The sequence below is a fragment of the Microtus oregoni genome, unplaced genomic scaffold (assembly GCF_018167655.1).
Source record: "Microtus oregoni isolate MIOR12 unplaced genomic scaffold, Mior012 000013F_ref0000133, whole genome shotgun sequence".
Lineage (NCBI taxonomy): Eukaryota > Metazoa > Chordata > Mammalia > Rodentia > Cricetidae > Microtus > Microtus oregoni.
In genome coordinates, this window is record NW_024543072.1 from 25517243 (window position 1) to 25533418 (window position 16176).

Genomic DNA, 16176 nt, shown 5'->3' on the forward strand with positions numbered 1-16176 from the left:
AATGCTGCTGAATTAATCAGATCTATAGATTTTAAAAATATCTTGACTTCAAAATCTAAGTCAAAAGATATGTTACCTTGGAGGAGAGGTTTTGCTTTTGTTTCCATAGCAAATGAGAGGCTGTGGATTCATGCTGGGTTAAGAAAATAAGGCTTTATAGAGGAAGATCCCTAAAAAAAAAGTTCCAACGGGAATGGATGGCCCAGATAATCTAATATTTCAGAGGACCTCTGTTGCTGTTTTTTCTGAGTGCTGCATCCAGAACAGCTTCAAGGCTGCTGGCTGAGAAGATCCAGGCACACAGAATACTCCAGTCAGGACTTGACCATAATTCTAAATTTTCTTTGGGTCCTCCTAAAATTATCAGCGCCCCCAGTCAGTAGGAAGTAGCCTATAAAACTATGCCTACATGCCCCCAAAAAATAGATTAGGGATTTTTGCCTTTGTTTCGAGTGTTGGTTACAAGTTGTTATGGACAATGGTCAGGAAAAAAAGCTAAGCAAAGGAGGTTAGATTCAGAGTATTTGTTTTGAAAAGAAAGGAAGGGGTAATTCTGTGGGATAATGCTCTTGTACATTATAAAGACTTGTCACTCATATTAGTTTAATAAGACACGGATTGGCCAGTAGCCAGGCAGGAAGTATAGACAGGATGACTAGGTTAAGAGAATCCTGGGAAGAGGAAAAGTCAGTTGCCAGCACAAGCAGAGGAAGCAAGATGAGAACGTCTCATTGAGAAAAGTTACCAAGCCTGTGGCTAAACAGACAAAATTATGGGTTAATTTAAATTGTAAGACCTAGTTAATAATGAGCCTGGTCTAACAGGCCAAATGGTTTATGATTAATACGAGCCTCTATGTGTTTCTTTGGGACTGAAGAGCGTCAGGACTGGGCAGGACAGAAACCTCTGTCTACAGTTGAGGTCACATTCCTGAGGCTTTACTCCATTCTCTTCGAAAAAGCCTTGAGCACCAACACAGGGTTACAATGAATGTGTGGGACAGGAGACTGGCTAAGCCTCGCAGTAACTGTGAGCTAGAGGAGGGCACTCTCCTGAGTCAGCACTCACGGCGTGTGGCAGAAATAAGAAACTTAATTTTGTGTGTCTCAATAGGAGAAAAAAAAAGCCTCTATGAATCCCTGTGAAATGGAACATACTGTCAAAGCAGAGTCTTGTGCCCATCTTGCTTTCTGAATCCAATTTATGCCTTGTTCCCTGAACTTCTGTTCCATCTTCTAATCACAGCAAAATCTTCACTTCATCTAGATGGAATTCACTAGAATTCACTCCAAGCCAGCATCTCTTCCTCCCTGCACATTTAATTATTTTCCACTTAGAACAAGAAACAGAAGGGGCGCCTAGATGATTTCCGCAGATTAATACAGGCCTGACTTCAGGAAAGGAAGGATTCCCTGATGGACTCCCGTGTGCAAGAGGAAGGTTAAGGCACACGGTGACCTTGGGTGCCTTCCAATACAGCCCTCTCCAATTTCACGAAGCTCTGTGTTCCCTGATGCGACCCAGATAACAATGTCTAGTAGGGGAATTGAAAAGATAAATGACAATGAAGCAAAAGAATCTTCATCTAAAGGAATATGAAAAGTATTATTCTATGACTGATTGAATGAGCACCGAGGACTTTCTATTGAGAGAAAAAAAAAAAGTGGCAAGTCATTAAGAGTCCCACTCTGAGGAGAAGCATTTTCCATGTGCATATACAATTACAGGCTTCATTATTCTGGGGCCTCCTTTGATTAACAATAAAGCAGCAAGGCTTTCAAACTCCCATGCGTCACTTTGAGTTTCTTAAAGACTCATGAGTGTTGAACGGTTTACAATGAGGGAGAAGAACTTCTACAAGCAGATGCCCAAAGGGCCTTGCTGGGCGTCTGAGGCCAGATACTCATGTACATTTAAACGAGATGCTGGCGTTGGTCTGTGTGGCCAACATGAGGTCAGGTTAAAGCGCCCTGGGCTCTGGAGTTCATCAGGCAACAAGAATGTGTACTGACACATGAGTGACACATGAGGGACCCTGGGGACTATGGCCAGCAGCAGGCAGAGTTGTGTGCAGAGAAGATGAAGAGGTGGAAGCAGACGTAGGGTAACTGTGAGAGGTAACACTCAAACACGGCTCACTAAGTGCCATGACCCACGGTGCACTTACGTAACTCACCTAATACGTATTAACCACCTGATCGAAAGAAAAGGGCTTGTTTGGGACCAAAAGACAGTACAAAAACACTGGCACTTGAATGTTGAATGTCACCGTATGCGTGAAATTATATATTTCGGGGTAGTGTGAGCTTTTAATGTTAAGTCATAATAACTCTTAAGTCAAATTAAGCAGACCCGGCATTGGCGGTGTAGCTATAACTTTCTGATGTTAGTAAAAACAAAATTGGCGACTTGAAATTAAATCATGCCAAGGTTTTGATACACTTGTCTTAAGATATTAATGAAATACTTCAAAACACTGATACAAAGTGTCCAGATTCTCAGATGTTTGTTGTGTGAGTTTTGTTTAGTTGTATTTTTTTTTTCAGTGAATGTCTGGCACATTGCAATCCTCAAACATGTGGTTATCTTTGTTGTATTGGTATATTCAGTGACTTGTACATTCAGCAATAGCATTTGAGCAAGTTATATCAGCAAGCAATATTTTCAGTTATGTTTCAAAAATGAGTTTAAACTTGCTGAATGTAAAGATTGACCCTCAAGTCACTGTAGCTTTAGTAGTTGCTTATTGTATTAGTTTAGATGCTAGCACTGCATGTGCTGTGCATATTCTGGTTTTATTAAAATAAAAAGTTGAACTGCAAAAAAAAAATAAAAAAATAAAAGGGAAAACTGGGGTGTGTGACATGTCTGGGCATCCACACACCGCAGTATATGTGTGGAGGAAGAAGACCACATCAGGTGTGGTCCTTGCTTTCCATCTCCCTCGAGACACGGTCTTGTCCACTGCTCTGTATGCCAGGCTAGCTGGTCTACCAGCTTCTGGGGGGGGGGGGGGGCTCTCTGTCACCATCTCCTCTCTCCCTATAGGAGGAGATGTGCTCTCTGTATACTGTCAGAGGCCTCGATCCCAGGGGGCCTTACCAAGTCCTTGTCGCTGTCCTTAGTAAAAGTCTTCTCTTTCTCATCCTCATTCTTGGTCCAGCTATAGGAGATCATGTAATTCATGATGGGCGGATGGTAGATGGTTTCCGGTTGGCTCCAGGACACCTGCAGCGCTGTCTGGTTCAGAGGCTGCACCTTCATGTGGATGGGTGGAGAGCTGCAGACTGGAGACACAGGTAAAAATGAATGGGCAGCAGCACCACCTGCCACTCAAACGTCTGCCCCTTGACTCCGGGACACGGTTCTCAGGAAGTACGTACCCCCAGCCACCCACACTCTCTTCCGTATCGGTTATTCCTTCCTGTCTTCATTTACTTATTCACCCACTGTGCATGGGTGTGTGCACACACATGTGGACACGCATATGTGCACGTGTGCACACGAGTATGCACCCGCAAGTGTGAAATGTGTGGAGGAGGAGGACAACCTTGTTGTCCTTTCTCCGGCTTCTCACTGGCCTGGAACTTTCCAAGAACAGGGCCACCTGCTCAGCACTGAGGTCCCAGGCACTGGAGTTTTCACCACACCAGGCAATTTTTCTATTTTTTAAAGATGGGTTCTGGGGTTCAAACTTTGGTCCTCACGATTGCAAGGCGAGCATTTTACTAACTGAGCCATCTCCCCATCTCTCTTTTTATTTTTTGAGACACAGACTTGCTATATAGTCCAGACTAGCCCTAATGTTACGGTTTTACTGCCTTAGTCCCCTAAGCCCTGGGAGTGCAGTCAGGAACTACCATGCTTACCCCCAACACACACACACACACACACACACACACACACACACACACTGTGAACTAAGTAGACACATTGTTACTTCAGTCCTAAACACTCTGGCCTGCAGTTTTTAAGAACAACAACATTCTCTAATCAAACCTTACAGCCACAATCCTACCTAAAAAAAGCAGCAGTCAGGTTAATAGGATTAACTCATACAATGTCCATATTCAAACTTGTCCCCTTGTCCTCAAGATCACTTAGAGCTACGCTTCTCATGTTACCCTTTATTAATAAAGCTTTCTCCTGACTTGCCCTCAGGAAAGACTCTTTGAGGAAGCCAAGACACTGGACTGGATGACTATCCAGCTAACTATAGTTGCATATGAAATTTTATTGCAAACAGATTAACGCATAAATGCAATGCAGTCTTCAAATAACTTTAAAGCAAAGGCACCCACAAAAAAAGAAAGCTTCCTCTGAGGGTCCGTGTGTCTTTCCATTCGTGTAGCTGGAAAGCTTTAGGAGATGTGATGGAGCCACATCTGTCTAGGGCCAACTCACTACAGTCCTGACAGCTGTGGATCAGTCTGCAGAGGGGTGACTGGGGCACTCGCTGCTCTTGAAGGTGTACAGTGATTGCATAGTCGAGAGCACCACCCTTCTCTTCACCGGCACAGCCAAACTTGTCCCTGGACCTAAACAAATGCCTCCTCGGAGCCTATTTCCTTCGGTCGCCAAGGGGAGATGAAGATTTCACAGGAACTGCCTATGTAAGGTTGGTATTGGACACAGGTCTGGCAGATATCAGGAAGGAAAATGCCACTGTCTTGTAAGCTCTCCAGAGAAGGCCGAGACTCTGCTGGGGGCTGACTCCCTTGAGGAAGGCCCTTTCAACTGAGTGCTGAGCAAGACTAACCTGGGTGGGGTTGGAAAGAAGTGAAGTCCATGGAAGGGACCCAGAAGCAATAGTCCAGGTTTGAGAAGCCTGGAGAACCAGATGAAAATTCGGGGCTTTCTCCCACGGGCTCCTGGAACCACTGGAAAAGCCTGAGGCCAGACGGCAAGGTGAAGTTGTTCTGACAAAGACTCATTTGGTCCCACCAAAGCAGAGTCCCAAGAGGGAAGGGGAGGGCTGTCCAGGGTCAGGGGCACAGCTTTGTCTGCATGTTAGGGTAGCTCTGTGACTGGGCTAGTGGCAAGTCTGAGGCTGTATGTGCCAAACAGAGCACCAAGAGACACACACCTCTTTTCCCATCCCAGACTCACAAACCTAAGGCTGCCTCTGAAGCCAATGGTTACCCTCCCGCAGAGAGGATGGCTGGCTTTGGCTGTAGCCCTGCCTGGCAAGAGGCTCCTTGTCTCTGTTGGAGAGATGTGCTTTGCGTGGCTTCAACAGGAATAAGTGGGGATTGATGAGACATTCTCACTTCCCTGGAGAATGCCCTCCCCCCAACCCGAGGAATGGGTACCAAGCCACCATGCATTTCCCTCCAGAGCAGAGATTTCAAATACAGACTATGAAGACTGCTGGGACGGCCAAAGGTGACATAACAGAACAAGGACACTAGGGGGCGACAAGGTACTGCCTTTAAAGAGTTCAACTTACTAGGCTTCTGTTTCTCAAGATGGCACAAAGGGAGGGGGGAAATGAGCAGAGAGCCACATCTCCATCCTTCTTAACACTGGCAGTGAGGCCAGGTTTATCTACTGGGAATATTCTATACACCACAAAGATGACCTAATTTCCACATCTCTCACCTCCCACTACATTCTTCTTTTCCTCCCCTGCCGCAATTACTGGTGAGCTGTCAGGGGCATGTCTCTCCGGCAGTGACATCACAGTGACATAAATACCCTCAGCACCCACATGCACTGTGCTTATTTATTTTTTGAAACGAAAATGTCTGGCCTTTTCTATGTAGATGAAGATGACTCATGTTTTCTTGAAATATAATATTAGTACACAAAAGTAAGAGAAAGTTCTAAGATTCACCCCAAATGTTACTGTAACCTCAGACAACCGTTGCAAACATCCTAGAATCCAATGTCTGGTAGATTATCTATCTCCTTCTGCATAGGTCAAAGAGGATTACACATAATTTGATGTGAGGAAAAAATGAAATAAGAAAGAGCTGGACGTGGTCACGCATGCCAACCAGCACAGACATCCTCAGGATGAGGCAGGGGATTCTCAGGTCTGAGACCAGGCTAAGCAGCACAGCCAGACCCTGTCTCAAAAGCCAAATGAAGCGAAACCCCAAACAGACCAACAAGAAGAACACGGGCGTAAGGTCTGTAGGTAAGCGGATGTCGTAGCTAGTCGCTTGTGCCTATAATAAATGAAGTTTAGATGCCACTGCTTTGAGTGGAGAGTACAGAATCCCCCATCAGTTACAAACTACAGAGCTAAGCTCTCAGGAGACAGAACCACCTGCTAGGCAAGCGTTTCTCTAGCTAAGGGGTCACTCTAGAGCCATACTTGCCCTAGACTGCCCAAGACCAGGCCAAAGGTAAGAAGATGTTGCCCGAGGGGCCCACCTCCCAACAGTCCCTGGCTTGGAAAATGTGCTGCAAGGACAGAAGCTTCTTTCCACTCTCTACTCCCAAGCTTGCCTCCCATCCTCTGAGACAGCAGGTTTCTGGACAAGGGGGACGCGGTGGGGCTGATGTGGAAGAGGGCTCTGCAGAGGAACACCGTACCAGAAGAACCCAGGATAGAGCCTGGCATTCTTATCTATAAAAAGGGCAGATGGGAAATATTTTTGACTTTGCAAGTCACGTGGTCTCTCTGGCCTTCAAAGCACAAAGCAGCAGAGGCAGTGAGAACGTGAGCGTGGCTGTGTCCAGGAGAACGCACACAGTGGTGTTCAATTTCAGCTTTGGATGATTTCTCTGGGTCTCACTCTTGGCTCTTCTGTGCTGCTTGAAGGCATTAACATTCAGTTTATGTCACACAAACTTTGGTGGTGGGTGAGGTGTCCCCCATATGCAAAGGAACACATCTGTTTGTATGCTCGGCACAGCTCACAGGTGGCTTCTCCACAGAGCTTAGACCCTTGGCAGCGCTCACCTTGAGTTACCCTGCCGCTTCACTGGCTATCTGGAACAATCGGCCTTCCCCACTAGAGTAGGGTGTGGCCAGTGCCTCTTGGGTCATGCTCCATACACTGCCAGAGCCGTAGCAGTGGCTGCCGTGCGTATGTATCTGAACAGCAAGCAAGCTGATGGTACGTGGCATAAGATCCTAGGCCATTCCCTAGTCCACAGGTCTGTGTGATCGATCGGACCTCCGTTTCCAGCCTCCCAGGTTTCCACCTGCTCCTCCTCCCTTGCCTGTATTTGGCCGGCTCTGCTCCAGCCTTACTGGTTGTCTGTCTTCAATACCATGTAGGTCCCTCTGTCCTTCCTCACCACCTGCTCACTCCCTACGCTTCTGCCTGAGCTGTGAGGACCTCAGGGAAGGGAGCACATCACTGTTCACCAGGTTCCTGGGCACAGGCACAGCTTTTTCATCCTTGATGAGAAAAGATTTTGCTCCATAGTGCTGTTTCTGAAAGACTCCCATCTACAGAATCAGTCCATTCCTGTGGCCACATCCAGGACTTCTGCTTGTACAGAGATGCTGTCTACTCAGCAAGGGGATGCTCGCTACTCAGGAAACACATCCTGACCACAGAAGCGGTGAGCCCTTGTCCAGGCTGAGGGAGATGGGGAAGGCCTTGTGCCTGTGCCTCTAGGAAACCCTCGCGTCAATGAGGTCTCCCTTCCAAGCCCAGGAAGGAATTGGAAACCGTGCATGCTTTCACAGGAGAGTTTGGAAAAGCTGGCATATTGAAGTGTGGGATGTTGGCCCTTGTCTTCTATTGTCTCTTTAACTGTATGATGGGCCACTATTTGGTACTGGCTTCCTCATAGGACTGGGTGAGTGTGACGGGCATGTTGCACCCTCACAAAGTTGGGGTGAGTGTGACTGGCATGCTGTAACCTCTTGGGTTGGGGTGATGGGCACACGGTAAGTGAACTACAGTTGCAAGCCTCAGGCCCGTTGGACATTCAGGCCCCATAACCTTTACTTATAAGTCTCATGTTTAAATCGGGGGAGCTAGAAGAGCGGAGAAATGGTCTCCTTTAGACTATAGGTGCGTTCACATTTGCCACAGTTCCACCACACCCTACAGCTCCTACACAGCCTGCTCATCCTCAGCTGCCTGAACCCTCAAAGCCAGCAGTGCAGTGGCAGGCGCCTGCTTTCACATCCTTCCTTCCTACTGCCGGCCACTGCAAACTGGGATCTTTTCGCACATCCCTTTGTATAAAGATCAAAGCCTTTTAACCACACAGGAGGTGCCCCACCCGGTTCTCTAAACAAACATCCCCTGTGAGGTGGCTCTGACAGCAGCCCTTCCCTTCCCAGGGCCTGAGGACAGGCTCGCTGGGGACTGATGGCTCTTCAGGTCTCCAGCAGGACACTCCCTCGCAGCACTGAGGACCCCTGCTTTGACTCTGAATAACCTTTAATTACGATCCCAGCTTTCGTTAAATAATGAAGAGGCTTCTGGCTGAGCACCCGAGGTTTTCTGATTTTACATCAGTGTCAAGGACATTTCCCCAGTGGTCACAAAAGTCAATCTAAGTCTCTCCTGACCCCAGCCCTGCTCATTTTGTGCTGTTGGTAAGAAACAGGGACAGCTCTGATGAAAGTCAGTGTAACCCCAAATGTCTGAGGCTGTTTGAGTAAACGGCAGCTACTCCAGGGATCTCTTCTTAAGGCCCCCACCACTTCTGAGTGTCACATCTGAGGTGAGGGGCCAACTGTGGATCAGTGTGAGACATAGATTGCTCAAACACAGCACTTGGGCACTGGCTTACTATTACATAATGCTATCCAGGGCAACCGAATCCATGCGTTTCTTCAGGCCGCCTTTTCTTAGTAACAGAAGCAAAGGGGAGTCTTTAGAATATCTCCAGAACAGTCTCAAACTCCTGTGAGTCCCTCTAAAGCCAAAGGCAGTTCAACTGACATTCTTCTTGTGTCAGAAATGCATGTACAAGTCCTGGTCCTTCAAACCATCACAGGGAAGCAATAAACACACGTGGTCAAATCACTGAGCATCCATGGCCCTTACCTCGTGCTGCTCTGGCTGACATAGGAGATACCTATTATGAGTCTACGAAGCTCCCAGTTTCCCCATTAGCTTATTTTAGAGACGTAGCCTTAACAGGATCTCTTATTCACTTACTCAAATGATGAATATGGGCTGGAGTAAGTCTTAACATTTTGGAGATCACAGTCTGGCAGGGAAAAAGATAACCATCAGCAAGCCTGCACAATCAAGTTCTTAACTAGGGGCTCCTTAAGGACTGGAGCGAATTTAATGCAACCACAGACTTGGATGAAAAGGATGCTGTTATTTTCACCAATCTCTAAGATGTCCTATGTCTTTACATCTTACACGCTGCCAGCAAATGGCAGCAATGCTCCCAGGATGGGTGCAAGTTCACCAATTGGTAGCTGAGTCTAATAATGAATGCCTTGTTGCTCAATCTTGCAAGTGAAGCTTCACTTCACTTGCAAAGACGTGTAGTGGTTGAAAGAGAATGCCCCCCCCCACCTCCAATCATATATTTGAGTGCTCAGTCCCTAACTGGTAGTGCTGTTTGGGTAGGTTTAGGAGGCGCGGTTGTGGTATTTTACCACAGCAATAGCAGAGTAACTAATACAGTACACATGCCACAATTTAAAACCCTGAGTTCTGCTGAGCACCGGCTGGCCACATCCAATCTTCCCTCTGCGCTGCCTTGGGATGTTCCCCATACGCCATGCCAGGGCATCTCCTCCATCGCTGCCAGTAGCCCTGAGCTACAGTCCTGCTTCTCAGCAAACAAGGGTCTGCAGACACTAGCACTGTGACTGCTGCCTGGGAGGCAGAGCAGGCATCCTGTGCGCCAGAACTCCAAGTGCGCCTTCTGGATTTCCCCAGCCCCTCCTGCCGCTCTGGAGTCTGTTTTATCTATGATGTCCCTTTTCTTCTGAAAGCTAATGACCACGGGAGGTGTCCACATCCTGTACCGGAAGGAGCATTGTTTGGCTTGACACTAAGGGAGGTGGCAGAAATCAGAATCATCCATCTTCCAAGCCACAGTTAAAACAAACAAACCACTGAGTCCTGAGTATAAGACTGGATCTCTTTAACACACTCTGGGAAACTATCTCCCGTTACCATGAACATACTGACATCGAGCCAAAAGAGTAACGTGGACCAGCTCCACCTTAACTGAACAGCCCTTCCATGTGGTGGCTCTAACCTTCCTCCATCTCATGAACCTTGCTTCAGACATGGATTCACAACAGGATCTCTGTCAGAGACCCGGCTCTGTGCTGGGGTTCCTGAAGGTTGGCCTCCTGTTTCTGACTGCTAGGATGATGTTACAGATGTGAAGAAGCAGCTGTGCCACACAGCATAGGGGTCCAAAGATGCCTTTAGCAGCCAAAGGAGTGCTCTGTGTGACAGCCTAACAGCCTACAAGCTGACTTAAAGTTTTCACACCAGACATGACAAAAAAATTACATGTGACCCTCCCAGGCAGGTTAGCTAGGCTTTCATTAGAGTAAGCTATAGTCAGGAAGTGGGGGATCATTTGTACAGAGTCAAGATTAGGAATGGGCAGTAGGTTCTGGGAAACCCTATTTTAAATGGCCAATCCTAAACACACAAGGGACTGAGCTCCCTCTGACTTTAGGCTGATCTAACAAACGGGTCCACATGTTCTGAGGAGCTCAGGCTTTGTGGCTGGCAACAGCTGTAAGCGCTCAGCCTATGACGTCAGCCTATGCCTTCTGAGAAGCTGTTCCTGGTACCAGCCAAGAAACATGGCTCTGGGTCCTTGCTAACACACTACAGTACTCGGTTAAACGGTGCCTCCTCCGTATAAGGAGAGATCCAAAACGTGGTAGTCAAGGCATGTATCTCAGTCCAAGCCAATTTAATGCATTAGAATTGACACACACACACACACACACACACACACACACACACACACACACAAAGCTTCCCAAGATCAAAGCCACAACCGTAAGGCCCCCGGGTGTGTGGAGAAGAGCAAAGAATGAATGGGGAGTCAGCCTCACAAGGATGTCCAAGCCGTATTCATGGCTCCTTCTACTCCTCAGCAGCGTTGGAAGTGGCTGCTTCTTAGGTCATGACACAGTCAGGGTCCTGCCCATGTCTCTACACAGCAATTAAAGAATAGCTCCCAGAATCACCTCAAGGAGGCTTGAGGAATAATTGGCGGGAAGAGTGGGGAGATACATTAAGTCTCCCAGCTATGTTCCTCTGCAAACCCTGAAAGATGCCTGCAATCCGGGAGCCCCATGCTTCGCGAGCAGCAACTGCTAGCTAACCGGAAAGAGGAAGTCCGTTGCTCTGGGAGGAAGGACACTGTTGGCCTTTATTAATTTCCACATAGTTGTTCAAAAGCACCACAGTGTCCACATGACTAAGCCAATGTCAGAGCAGGTTTATCTGGCGAGCGAAAGAAAGAAGAAGCTGTAGGAGGGTTGCTAAGTTGGCCTCGAAGCTCCAGTTCTGCCTACCTGCCTGGAGACAGAGAGGATTAAGTAATTAGGTAATATTTATAAAGTGTGAAAACGACTGACAGCCCCTGGCACCTGCTACCGGAACTGGCTCAATACTCCCAAGCACAGACAGTAGTGGTGCCTGGGAACAAGCACTTCCTCTCTGTGCTGCAAGGCTGATCTCTGAGACAGCAAGGCAAGCCCTCACCGTCGCTTTGAAATGAACACTCAAATTCGCGAGGATTATGTCTATGGTAGAAGAAGCTTCTCAGGCTGCGGGTTCTGGGAGCGATACAGATACATGCTCTAAATGTCTGAATATGCTTCTGCTATAAGAGAACCTAGCATGGATAAACAGCAAATGTTCTGACTGGGACAGCACTATAGCAAGGTCCATCCATCCACCTACCCATCCATCCACTTATCCACCCACCCACCTATCCATCCACCCATCCATCTACCTATCCATTGATCCATCCATCCACTTACCCACCCACCTACCTACCCATTCACTTACCCATCCATCTATCCACCCATCCACCCATCCACCTATCCATCCATCCATTCATCCATCCACCTATCCATCCATCCATCCATCCATCCATCCATCCATCCATCAATCCACCCACCCATCCACCCATCCACATACCCATCCATCCATTCATTTATCCATCCATCCACCTATCCATCGATTGATTGATCAATCCATCCATCCATCCATCTATTCATCCCCATATTTACAGAAGAATCAGCATGGTCAGCATTCACCGTGCCACCTCCCCAAGAGACAGAGTCTTACCACATCATGGTACTTGCAGGGTAGCAGAAGAACAAGATATTCTAAAAACAAACGTCAGTAGTGCTAGGTGCTATGAGGGATTAAGTATGCATTAAGTATGTGTGTACTCCCGAATGACCAAACCAAAGCAGCCAAGAGACTTCCCCTGAAGTGCACCTTAGGCAGAGTTGTGAAGGTTGAGACGAATCAATCAGGTGCAGAGGGAGGTCAAGTGTCCTGAGGCAGAAGGAGCTGGCTGCTGGGGCGGAGCACGCCAGAGAATTGACGCCAAAGGAAGTGACAGGCAAGACAGGTCTGAGGAGGGGACAGGATTTATAGATCACAATGTCTACGTTTCTCTTCCTGTTGCTGTGATAAGACACTCTGATAAAGGTAATTTAAGGGTGACAGGACTTATTTTAGCCCACAGTTTAAGGTACAATCCATCATGGCTGGGAAGCCAAGGCAGCTGGAGCTTGAAGCACTTAAGTGATGTCACACCCATGGTCAGGACACAGGGCGATGAGTGCATGTATTCAGCTCACTTAAACCTTTTTCTTCAGACTAAGCCTCTTCAGCCTCAATCCAGAGAATGGTCTTGTCCTCAATTAAGATGGGTCTTCCCACATCAGTTATCGTAATGAAGATGGCTCTCTACGGCATGCCCAGAGGCCCAGCTCCTAGCTGATATATATTCTGTCAAGCTGACACTAACCATCACACACAGAAACCCCAACCTTTCCATAAAGGTTTCGACAGTTGCACACAGCCTGGCTTCACACTTCTTTCAAGGAGCACAACCCCTTTTGCTGAAATGTGAGCGCCAATGACCATGTCACAGATAAAAGGTTGCCCCAGATGTACACAGAACTCTCTGCTCACCTACAGACCGGAAAGCACAATTGTTTGCGGATAACGTTCCATGACCCATGACTCAGACTGTATATTATCCATCCTACAGCCTGCCAGACAAGGAGTCTGATGACCCCATCCAAGGATAAGTTCATCGCTCTTAAGACCTGAGCCTGGCCTGCTGCACACTGCCCTAGGCTGTCCCATCAGCCAGTGCATCTGCTACAGCACTGGGTACTGGGTGAGGTGCCACTAATTTAAATACGTACAAGGCTTTCTCCTTAGAAGCTCCAGATGGAGTGGTATGCTGGCTTCCTAGGGGTTGACCCCAGGACCAGGACCTCAGTAGCTTGTACAAGGAGTATCCAAAGCAAGCTGGCAAGCAGGAACCATTAAGCGCACAATGATAATGATGATGACATGTGCTGTAGGACAATGGTCTTTATCCTGTCAGTTATATTTTAAATAAATGCTGATTGGCCAGTAGACAGGCAGAAAGTGTAGGTGGGACCACCAGGCAGGAAGTAGAGGAAGGGTGACAAGAACAGGAGAATTCTGGGAAGAAGAAAGCTTGGTCTGTAGTCTTGACCCAGCCACAGAAGAAGCAAGATGTGACTGCTTCGTTGAATAAGGAACCGAGCCACATGGCTAACACAGACAAGAATAATGGGCTAATATATGTTATAAAAGTTAATAAGAAGCCTGAGCTAATGGGTCAACCAGTTTATAACTAATGTAGACCTCTGTGTGATTTCTTTGGGACTTAACGACTGCGGGAACCAGTCAGGACAGAAACCCCGACAACAGACACGCTTCATGGTGGTTGGTTTAATTAGCATATTGCTACAACTCAGAGTCACTGGAGCAGGGAAATGTTTACATCAAGCTGGCCCGTGGGCATGTCTGTATAGGGTTACCTTGACTACCTCAAGTGATACAGGAAGACCCTCCTGAAACGTGTACATTTTTGTGTTCCATATAAAGGTCCTGGGTCATGGGGTCAGCCATCAGGATAGCGAATGCAATCTTGAGCAATTTAGAGGGAAAGCCCTGGAGTACAGAAAACACTGAAACAGAGAACACCCACTGTTTCTGGTAGTGGCCCAGATAAAAAAGGACACGATAAGGATATTTGTTCTTTATTTCCTTGTCCTCTTTCCTCACTGCTGAGTTAGTTAGTGGTGGTGCTGGTGCTTCCTTTGCTGGTATTTTGGACAAGCTTTTCTGAGTTTTCAATATGAAATGAGGATCAGTGGCTCTCTAGGAACATTCTAGGCCAATGATTTCCAGCCATCCTGATGCTATGACCCTTTAATACAGTTCCTCATGTGGTGACCCCCAACCATAAAATTATTCTGTTGCTAATTCATAACTGGAGTTTTGCCACTGTTATGAATTTTAATGTAAATACCTGAAATGCAGGCTATCTGATATGTAACTCCTATGGGTTACGACCCACAGGTTGAGAACCACTACCCTAGGCCTTTGGCACCAGATTGGAACTGCTGAATTGACAAAACTAAGCAACTGTGCCAGCCTCTCGATGGAGAGCTGCTGTTGGGCTATTTCACTCATATTGTGTTAGCTGGTTTATACAAGCCTTTTCTCTATCTATCTATTTATCATCTCTTATCCATCCATCATCTATCTCCACCCACCCATCTATCTATCTATCTATCTATCTATCTATCTATCTATCTATCATCTCTTATCCATCCATCATCTATCTACCAACCTATCTATCATCTCTCATATATCCCTATCTACCAACCTACCTATCCATTCATCTTTCATCTATCTATTCATCCATCCATCATCTGTCTATCCATTCTATTGGTTCCCGTCTCTCTAAGAATCTTGATTACTACAATGCTGCAATTGGACAAAAGATCTTAATCTCCTGGGTCCCTGCTTTGTCTGAACACCTCCTGGCTGTGAACTTATGTTTATATAAGGCACTGATTCTAGTTGTTAATATTCCCTACTCCTTTATTTATTTTTCATTTTATTTTATTTTTGTTTTTTCAAGACAGGGTTTCCCTGTGTAAGAACTTTAGCTGCCCTAGAACTAGCTGTTGTAGACGAACTTGGCCATAAATTCACAGAGATCTGCCCGCCTCTGGCTCTGGAGTGCTGGGATTAAAGGCATGTACCACCAACGCCTGGCTAAGACTCCCTACTCTTTTTTTTATTATTATTTATTTATTTATTAAAGATTTCTGTCTCTTCCCCGCCACCGCCTCCCATTTCCCTCCCCCTCCCCCAATCAACTCCCTCTCTCTCATCAGCCCGAAGAGCAGACCAGGTTCCCTGCCCTGTGGGGAGTCCAAGGACCTCCCACCTTCTTCCAGGTCTAGTAAGGTGAACATCCAAACAGCCTAGGCTCCCACAAAGCCAGTACGTGCAGTGGATCAAAACCCAGTGCCAGGGGGCTGGAGAGATGGCTCAGAGGTTAAGAGCACTGACTGCTCTTCCAAAGGTCCTGAGTTCAATTCCCAGCAACCACATGGTGGCTCACAACCATCCGTAAGGAGATCTGGTGCCCTCTTCTGGCCTGCAGGCACACATGCAAACAGAATACTGACAATACTGTATACATAATAAATAAATAAATATTTAAAAAAAAAAACCCAGTGCCATTGTTCTTGACTTCTCAGCAGTCCTCAAGACTCCCTACTCTAAAAGAGCTGCTATGACGCTAGCCCAACTCAGCCTCTATCCAAATGGTCAAGTCAAGCCGGGCAGTAGTGGCGCATGCCTTTAATCCCAGCACTTGGGAGGCAGAGGCAGGCGGATCTCTGGGAGTTCGAGGCCAGCCTGGTCTACAAGAGCTAGTTCCCGAACAGGCACCAAAGCTACGAGAAACCCTGTCTCAAAAAACCAAAAAAACAAACAAAACAAAACAAAAAAATGGTCAAGTCAATCTCCTATGAGAGACTCCCATCCCTATCTAGATACTGTAACTCCGGATAACTTCACCTGACCTAGAAAATTCTACGGAGCCTTCTGCTGGTCTTGTGAACTCTATTTCAAGTACTCTGCAGATGTTCTCTTCATTTTGAGAGCCAAAGCAAGAGGCTCACACCCCTGTTCCTATCATGGGACCTGGGCTCTGACATTGCTATAA

At 46.9% G+C, this 16176-nt stretch overlaps 1 protein-coding gene across 2 annotated transcripts in view; it reads right to left on the bottom strand.

Annotated features, from left to right (window-relative positions):
* Positions 1-16176, bottom strand: part of Ptprg (protein tyrosine phosphatase receptor type G) — a 676813-nt gene that overhangs the window by 98208 nt on the left and 562429 nt on the right. For both annotated transcript variants that reach the window (XM_041662359.1, XM_041662358.1), the window contains exon 9: positions 3103-3287. In XM_041662359.1, coding sequence (XP_041518293.1) covers positions 3103-3287 — 185 coding nt within the window. The remainder of the gene's footprint in view (positions 1-3102; positions 3288-16176) is intronic.